The following is a 9,769-nucleotide window of genomic DNA, read 5'->3' as shown; positions in this document are numbered from 1 at the left end:
TCGCGCAGTAACAAACACTGAATAATTCCCGCCTATTAAGAGCTGATCATAGTATAAATTATGCAATGTACATGTAGAATGAAAACCAAATTTTCAGGGCCCATATTCCCCATAATATCATAAGTTTCCTGCCAGTACATTGCATACATGTATGTAACCTAATTTTAAAGTGTTGTTTCAATCAATCAATCTTGCATTAACCAGGTAATATTTAGGTTAAAATGTACATCAGTGTCCAAATGAGGAAAATATGGAGGTTATCCCGAGGACAACTAAAGCATAAATTGTGCTTGTCCTCAAAACATTTTGTTTGTCCCCAAAATGTGTCATATTTAAGAAGTAAAATATAGTGGTTGTCTAGAGGATAAGTTTATGTACATCTCAATATGGTTGTCCCCAGTGATTTTTTGGACAAGAGGATAAGTCCTTATTTCGAACACTGGGTTACATACATATGCAATGTTAAATTAAAAAGTAATGTTTTTTTCTCACATGAATTATACTACTAAGAGTAAAGAGTAAAATATACACCAAATTATAGTTGTTAAAATTATGACAGCATCCATGCAGTCAGACCTGACTTTCTGAGAAATTGCGATTGAGTTTCTTCAGCAGTTACATGTTGGGAAGAAAAAAAAAATCTGACCAACCGATTCTTTCTTCCACAGCAGTTTGGGTACTCAAGGGCAACCAAACTATTTTTTTGGAGGGGGGCTTGAGGTGTGATGTATTCAGTATGATGGCAAATTGATGATAATTTTCTGAATTAAATTTGAAACCTTGAAAATATTAATACACAGGTTTATAATAACTTGATTAAGAAAATATATATAAAAACATAACAAATTTTATATGTATCAAATATATAAAGATCTTGCTATTCTTTAATTTTCACAGATCCATGGATAGACATAAGGCTGGGTTGGAAAGGTTGTGTAGGCTTTGTGGGGTAACAATCAGGGATAATTGTTATGACATATGTGGGAAGGATTTGAAATCCAATGTTCCATTTTCCGATCTTATTTTGAATGTTTATTCTGTTGATGTTTCTTTCGATTCCACAGACATACACCCTTCTAGGTTTTGCAAGGGCTGTATGTGCACAATAATACACCATTCAAAAATTGCCTCCAATGAAGGTAGGAATGTTACTGTGCTCAATAAGCCACAGGTTTGGGTCCTGCATACCGATGAAGGGTGTTATGTCTGTGGAAGGTTTCGGAGGGGTTTGCAAGAGGGGTTAATAAAGTACATACAACGAGAAAGAGGGAAGGAGGCATGTTCAGAAATCACCAGGTTCATCGTCTACAACAGCATCAGCAGCATCATCTTCATCACATTCAACATCGTCTTCTGTTCATTTATCACCTAGAAAAGTATTCGCTGCAGCAAGAGCTACTTCACCTAAATCAAATGAAATTGCACCTCATGTCATTTTGCAAGAAATTAATGGTATTGTACATAGGGTTTCTACATGTAGTTCATCTCAATCTGTAGGGAGTAAATTTCCAAAATCCTTGGCGGTTAACCTTGGAGTTGCAGAGTGTGTATTATTATGTAGCATGTGTGGTGGATTGTTGGATAATCCTATTGAAATGTTACCATGTCACCATACCTTTTGTAAATCATGTGTATATGAATATGTAAATAATGTAGGTTCAAGTTGTTATGTATGTTCTATGAATATTTCATCTGTTGTACTTCCTTCTCAGCATGTTTTGATGATGTTAGACAACCTGCAGGTGCACTGTCTCTACCAGGATAGGGGATGTGGCCACCTATTTGATCTACGTGATTTATGGTCACACATCTCCATATGTCCGTTCTCCATTGATCACGAACATGAAGGAGAAGGCATGGCACACTCCCTTCCTCCTCGTAGAGGTAGACCTCCAGGAAGTTTAATTGACGCTCAACAGGCTGCGCAGAATGCCAGATTGCGCACAATCAAACAAAGAATCAATGACTTGCAGGCCAAGGAGATCCACGAGAGTAATGTTAGCATATGTGTAGCACTTGCTATTAACAGTTTACGAGCTGTAGGCCAGCGAAGCAAGGCAGATCTTATTGATCAGATATTTAAAGATAAGTATGGTACTTTGTCACCAATACAATGTGTGGCATATAGAGTTAATAATATGATGTCATGGCATGCATACAGAGCTTCAGCCAAAGTAGTGAATCAAGCTTTTGGAAATGTGCAGGTATTCAGGTCTGAGAGGGTCATGCGTCTGGTTGAGGCCAGGCTTCTTCCAGGCTCTGCTGTGTTTTCATTTAGTCCCCCCTTCACAGAGTTTCTACTGATGTTAGTGGGGGTGACAGTATTGATATATTGTCTGGGCTACCCGACACTCCCCTAATGGAACCTCATTGTCGAGGTAGACGTTGGAGACTGGACAAGGCATTGGCTTGTGCCCTTCAGGATTCAGAGGTTGATCTGTTTGCGGCTCTTGATATGAAAGGTCTGGACAAAACATCACCAGGTCCTTTCATGGTTGACATCAAATGGGGAGATGATGGCATGGGCGATGTGAAGCTGAAGAAGGGCACAGAAGCCAATGTTCCTGATAAAGTCATTCGATGTTCATTTGTCGTCCATGCAATCTCTGCCGAGGTTGAAGGGGAAGATGTTGTGGTATGGGAAGATGCTGGGAGTGGTTCATCCCTCAATTGCCGACCACTTCTCATTGCCAGAGGTGATGAGGGCAGCTTCCCATCCTCCAGCACCCTCCTTCAACCCATTTTGGCAGAGATGTCAGACATTGTGGCGTCAAAGATGACATTAGAGACTTCATTTGGTCATCGGATTTTTTCTTTTAATTTTACTGGTTGTATGTTTGACGAGAAGAGGGTTCGCCATATACAGGGTCTGGCTGGATCTGGAAGTAGATTTTTATGTACGTTGTGCGATGCCACACGGGATGTTGCAACATCGGATCCATTTGATGAAGTTGTTACCAGAAGCTATGATAGTCATCTCTCCCGTTACCTGAAACGTAAGACAAACCCAGACAATTTGTCAACAAAAGATCTGGGCGAGGTTGTGAAAGGTCAATGTGGAAAACCCTATGATGAGGCACATTTGAGCCCTACAATGGATGCACTGCATTGTCTTATTAATGTAGGTTCGAGGGTCATCAAGACTTTGTATGTATATGAATTTGCAAGGGTCTTCACCACCAAGCTTTCAGCTAAGCTGATGAAACCACACAAGACAAACTTTGATTCTGTCATCAGGGAGAACCTCCAAATATTCACCCCCCTCATGCCAAATGGTAACTACGTAAGACGGCTGACGGAGCAAAAGACAGTTGACTTTATTTTAGGCCGAGTTGATAATTCTCGCCTGGAGAGTATCCGGACATTCATCTCGACCTATAATGAAATGAAGGCTGTCTACTGTTCTAACCAGCCCCTTGCTACTTGTCCAGAGCTTTGTGCCCGATATTCACAAAACGCACAGGTTTTGACGGCGCTGATTGATACTCATTTCACATATCTGAAACCCTTCAGCAACTACTTTCATAAGATGATTGCTCATGTACCTGAATTACTCGACAGGGACAAGTCAGTTGGTAAGTTTAGTAGTTCTTCTAATGAACGGGCCAACAAAGACTCGAGGCGGTTCACACTGCGAAATTCCAGACAGACATCCCAATTTGAGATGCAGGATACACTTCGGATCCATTGGCTTTACACCAGCAGGCGGCTTCAGTCTGCTGTGTAATATTTTTGTTTTAAAAAGGATGACTCCGGCAATCACAACATTATACCTTATATGTTAGAAAAATAATTATCAAGCACAAATCACTTATGGTTTTATTTAAAACAAACTCATATTGGCCATAAAAACACCTGGCTCTCAACACACGATATTCAAAATTCCTGTGCCGAAATTGTCTAGCGCAATGACGTCAGGGTTACTTGTGCTAAATTGTTGCCAGCCTTCATTGTATTACTGGGGCGTCATTGCACTAGACAATTTTGGCGCCCGGGAATTGTGAATATCACGTGTTGAGAGACGCCTGTATTAATTTGTTTGTATGGTCAATATCAGTTTAGGGAGTGTTCATTAATACTTTGGTGGGGGGGGGCTGATCTTCCTCAAATTTTTTGCTCAAACTTTTTGGCCCCCCCCCCCTCGATGGACTGCTTAACTTTTTTGCTCCCCCTCTTTTGACAGATAAAACTTCCCCCCCCATTATCGTATAACAAACATTATACTCAATAGTGTTGTTTGCAGTGGTGTGGTATCTGGGTCACATGTCATTGAGGGAGGAAAATGTTTAAAACATTCCCGGTGGGACAATTGTGCATGAAATACAAGCACAAGGAAATTTTCGTTTGATACTTAATTTAGATTGGTCCCAAATCAGGGTGTTTATCTGATTTTACAGGGATACAGTAAGTGAAATAGAGGATTTATTTGGAGGTTCATAGGCACAGCAGCATAATTTGGATCTGTGGCTATTATGATTGTACTAATGTGTGCGAACCGCACAAAAAATTGCCCATATTGAAGCTTGAATATTGAAGCTTCAAATATTGTTAAAATTGGAACAAATTTATGCAAAAAGCTAAAAATAGTAAAATGGCCAAATATGAGATATATATATGTTCACAATATACACAGGGAGTCAGTTTTGGCCCTGAAGACCGTGGCACTGGGCTCAGGTACACTCGGCCCTATGGTATCTACCCATGGGCCTATGTGTACAAAATAATTTAGCAATGAGAAATAGTAAACTGAAGTGTGCATGCAGTTTACGTGCAAAGAAATCCAATTTATTTGCAATATTTTCTAGATTTAGTTGTATTTTGATCAGATTGGTACATAATCATGTTTGTAGCCTACTTTGTAGAGATATAAAATTCTATGATAAAAGTGTCATTATTTCTTAGAGGAACCGCGCTGTTGCATGTTGCTGAACATCTTTAATGTTATATTAATTAATAGATATGTGTACACTAAGTGCCATCATTTTTTCAAACAAAAGCACTGAAAACCAAAACTTGTCCATGTTAAAATTGATATAGAGGGTCTCAATGCGCGTGAAGCGTGCAAAAATTGTGTGTTTTCCTACCACCTAAAACTTTTTGTTCCCCCTCTTTTAAGGTCAAAAACTTTTTGGCTCCTCCCTTTTACCACCCCCCACCAAAGTATTTCCGAACACCCCTTATTTCAAATAAAACCATATGTCATTTGTGGTTGATAATTAATTTTCTATCATATAAGTAGGGATGTCCACTGTCAATACATTTCCTGCTATAATGGTTTCCTACTGGGTGTGTGTGTGCACTCGCCATGTATTGTCTATGGTCAATGAACTGGGCATGTGTTACACACACTGAATTTGTATTCAACTGAACATAACTTTTTATTTTGTACATATCATGTATAGGAAAGTATACATTTTTAGGAAGTCTACATTACAAGGATCTCATATGTGGCAAAAACAAAGTCAATATTCAGGGTGGGTAAAATTTATATAGGGTGTAACATAATAATAATTTTAAAATAAATGCAATTTGTTACACCCTGGTAATTTTTTCCCCATTGATGAATAAGTAAAAACAGATATTGATATAGAAGGATGTAACCATGGAAAAAAAAAAAAAAAAAAATCTGAGGGCTGATTTCATTGTGGTTAGAACATACAGGGTGGTCAAAATTGTGTATTTTTACCAGGTAAAAAACAAGTTTTAAAGCTATATAGTCCCTTGAAAGACCTGTTTATCTGATGTGTGATTATTTTCCATCTAGATAAGTTTAGAAAATCACATTTGCTTAAGTTTCCTTCTGCTTTGTAGAGCTAGTATTGATAATACAGGGTGATCCATTAAGCGGAGATGATTTTTGTTGTCCGATGACCAAAAATCCATCTTCTTCAAATACATTGGATTTTGTTGTGTGGTGATAAACAACACATATTAATCTTGTTTTATATTAATCATTTCTGCTCTATTTGGTTATCAATGTTCCAAAACCTAGAAAGGAAGTATGAACAACGTACACAAAAACCCCACAGAAAATGGGTCAAAATGAAGTTAATTAACAGTCAATTAATTAATTAATAGGTTGCATAAAATTCAAAACTGTTTATATCATGAAATAGATCTAGTATCAAGAATACTATGTATGAAATTTGTGGTTCATAACTTGTACTTTTCTAAATACAGCATTTCAAAGTAATTCCTATGGTGTGCGACGGCGACGCCCTCCGTCCCCCAAGAACCCACTCAGTCAATTTGACAACTTTCCCAAATGAGCAATAAATGGTCTTAAATGAAGGGGGAGATCAATTGACACCAAATTTACTTTAGGGTGTAATTCTGAAATGAGACTGAACAATAAAAAACCTATTCACATGTAACAAATCCCCCATATTTGATAGCCCAGTTCACGACATGCGACCCTATGCAAACACACCCCCTTGCACTAAGTCCAAGCCCTGATAAATGGCAACAGTACTTGTGGTCCAATTTATAGCCCTAAAACGGAGTGTTTCAAGAAATTCCTTATTCCACCAGAAAACATTAACCAAACTCTTTCCTGATTGGTCATTAAATAGAGAGGACCTTCGTTTATCAAGGGATCAACTTTTTTTAAAGAAAAAATTCATGAGATGAGAACCTGTGTATCAGGTGTTGAAACACAATTATCTCTGAATTTGGATTGATTCAGACAAGCTAACTTACATACTCATAAAATGTAACTATTTTTGAAGACAAAATGTGCAGGATGTTAAGAAATTAAAGAATAAGCCTACCAAAACCCATCTCCAATTATGCACTTCTGACTACTATGTCCATTTCATATGCTATATCCATCATGGCTTCCATGCAGTGTATTGCTCAATGTAGTAAAGATAACCTTTGAGTTGGAGCAAAATTCTCAAAATTTGTAGTAATTAATGTTACCTAACTTATGCGATGATGAAATATAATCATTTTTGAAGATAAAATGTGCTGACCTTAAAAGATTGAACAATGTTTAAGACTACCGCTATTCATTTGAAATAATGCACTTATTGTTCATCTCCTCTATGGAGATATTTTCCATGGCAGCCATCTAAAGATCATGCTTGAGGTTCCACCAAACAAACCATGGGTTTTGAGGTCTTATATTTTTTGTTGTATGTCAACAAAATCGCTTAAATTTTCATGATGATCTTATTTCATGTTGTTATAAGCAAATGTAATGTTCCAGAAAATGCTATTTAACAAATACATTAAAAACAATACCTTAAAATTGCACTTTTTAACAAGTTCTAGCAGCCCTATAATAAAACTGGAATGAAATGTCCGATTAGGATTATTTAAACGCCAAAATGTTTCTTTCACCAATTTCCAGCCAATAAGTTCTGAATAAATTTAAAAGTACTTCAATTTTGAGTGGACATGCCTAATATAAGGCATGATGTTGTGATTGCCGGAGACATCCTTTAAGATGAGTATCCATATGGAGGGAGTGAGCTGATTCTGATATCTATAAACAGCTTTGCGGTGATCTTGATGGAATGGTGCATTATTACTGATGATCTGGAATCATATTCTGCTTTGTCCAATGAATCGTACCTCAATCTTAATCCTGTAGTTAGCACTAACTCGCAATAAAAGTAAAATTGCACTATTTGGCCAAATTTTTGACATGGGCCACTGGCCAAAAACATGAATTTTAGGCTGTTTTCACATGCTGTGACAATCAAACCTAAAGACTCATACAAAGTGTAATCGATTTGTGGATTGTAAATTTTAAAAGTAGAACAAAGTCTAATATCTATTTGTGGATTTTAAACATTTTATTTTCTTTTATAACCATTCATTAAAGTTATTCTAAGAAGTTAAAATTAGATGAAAATCTTGCCAAATGCCTAGTGTCAAATATGACTAATGTAAGAAAACATACAAAAATGCATGGTTTGGCCTTAGGTTTACAAAAATGTTTGTTTAGCGTAACATTAAAAGAAATTAGGGGATTATATATTTTTTTTTTTTTTTTTTTTGACACACGCTTTTTAAGCTGTTGCGATGGTTAGGGCGCGAGCTTCATGATCGGAAGGTTGCGGGTTCGAGCCCCACTACGGCCAGTGTGTTGCGTCTTTGAGCAAGATAGCTTAATTCCCAATTGCTTCACTCCACCCAGGTGTAAAATGGGGAGCTGTTGGGGGTAATCACAATCTAAGTCGCTGAGAGTACCTGCGCATCAGTTGCGGACTTGGTGAAGCGGAAATGATTCTGATATATCCTAATGGCAGCGGAATAATTGTTGAAGTGTGCTGATAATTAGGCCATGCCTAGCTGAAGCGCACGTTAAATCAAACAACATTTATTTATTTTTTTTTTTTTTTAAAGGCCATGGAACTTTTTTTTCTTGTTTATAAATTGTTTAATAATTTTCTTTTCTTTTTTTTTTTTTGTAAAAAAAGAAGAAAAAGAGAGAATAATTCTGGTATCGGGCCAGTCGGGTTACACCAATCAAATTATTTTTAGGCCTTATTTCAAGAAAGTGATCAAATATTAAAATTGTGCTTTTATTGCTAGTTAGTGTTTATTAAAAGATTAAGGGATCTAAAATGAGCGTTTATTGCGTTTCGACAGTATTTTTTGGGACATGAGAGCACCTCGGACATATCGAATTGCATTCTGAATACGAAGCATGTCTTTCTGATATCAAATAATTTTCATTTTTTGAAAATCACAATATAATTCAAATTTTATGACAAATTATAAAAATTGATATTTTTCAAATGTTTGATATATAACAGTCCTCGAAGTAAATTATATAAATCTAATGATATATTCTTAAAGTGTATGTAGCATGGAGGAAAAGCCGACAGTCAATTGAAAATTTTGACCTTTCATATTGAAGATATGGATTTTTTTCCCAAAAGACCTAATTTTTTTTTGTGTTTTTGGAAAAAATCCATATCTTCAATACGAAAGGTCAAATTTTTCAATTGATCGTCGGCTTTTCATCCCACCTACATACACTTTAAGTATAAATCATCAGATTTATAAAGTTTACTTCAAGTACTGTTAAATATCAAAAATATCAATTTGATTTGCCATAAAATGTGTATTAAATTGCGAATTTCAAAAATTCCAAATTATTTGATATCAGAATGACATTCTTCGTATTCAGAATGCAATTCGATATGTCTGATGTGCTCTAATGTCCCAAAATAAATACTGTCCAAACGTTCATACCCCAGCCCTTAAGATTGCACAATATTTCATTTTGCATAAAAGATATTGAAATTTAGTGCTGTATTTTTCAAAGAACTTGGTTTGGGAGTAGTTAGCAGAATGGTTTCTTGGATAGTACCAACAAGGTTTCTCTCCTGTGTGAATAGTTTCATGCTCGTGCATAGACACAATAATATTTCATGACAACACATACAATCATGTACCTATATTTTTGAGGTTTGTCTCTTGTGTGAATCATTACATGGTCCTGATTGACAGAATCATATTTCATAACAACACATACAATCATGTACCTACATGTATATTTTTGAGGTTTCTCTCCTATGTGAATCATTACATGGTCCTGATTGACAGAATCATATTTCATAACAACACCTACAATCATGTACCTACATGTATATTTTTGAGGTTTGTCTCCTGTGTGAATCATTACATGGTCCTGATTGACAGAATCATATTTCATGACAACACATACAATCATGTACCTATATTTTTGAGGTTTCTCTCCTATGTGAATCATTACATGGTCCTGATTGACAGAATCATATTTTATGACAAC

The 9,769-nt window shown here is 36.4% G+C and overlaps 1 protein-coding gene across 1 annotated transcript; it reads left to right on the top strand.

The window, feature by feature from the left end:
• The first annotated feature begins 2,359 nt into the window (after window positions 1-2,359).
• On the top strand, window positions 2,360-3,727 carry LOC140157631 (V(D)J recombination-activating protein 1-like). The gene has a single exon (XM_072180870.1). It carries the CDS (start codon window positions 2,360-2,362, stop codon window positions 3,725-3,727), a length of 1,368 nt encoding a protein of 455 aa, XP_072036971.1.
• Window positions 3,728-9,769: the final 6,042 nt, after the last annotated feature.

The sequence above is a fragment of the Amphiura filiformis genome, chromosome 7 (genome assembly GCF_039555335.1).
Source record: "Amphiura filiformis chromosome 7, Afil_fr2py, whole genome shotgun sequence".
Classification (NCBI taxonomy): Eukaryota; Metazoa; Echinodermata; class Ophiuroidea; order Amphilepidida; family Amphiuridae; genus Amphiura; species Amphiura filiformis.
Note: the sequence above shows the minus strand (reverse complement) of the source record. Positions and strands in the feature narration are given on the sequence as shown.

What these genes read in the sequence shown, in the direction of transcription:
- LOC140157631 (XM_072180870.1), top strand. Translation starts at nt 2,360, where the DNA reads ATGGAACCTCATTGTCGAGGTAGACGTTGGAGACTGGACAAGGCATTG.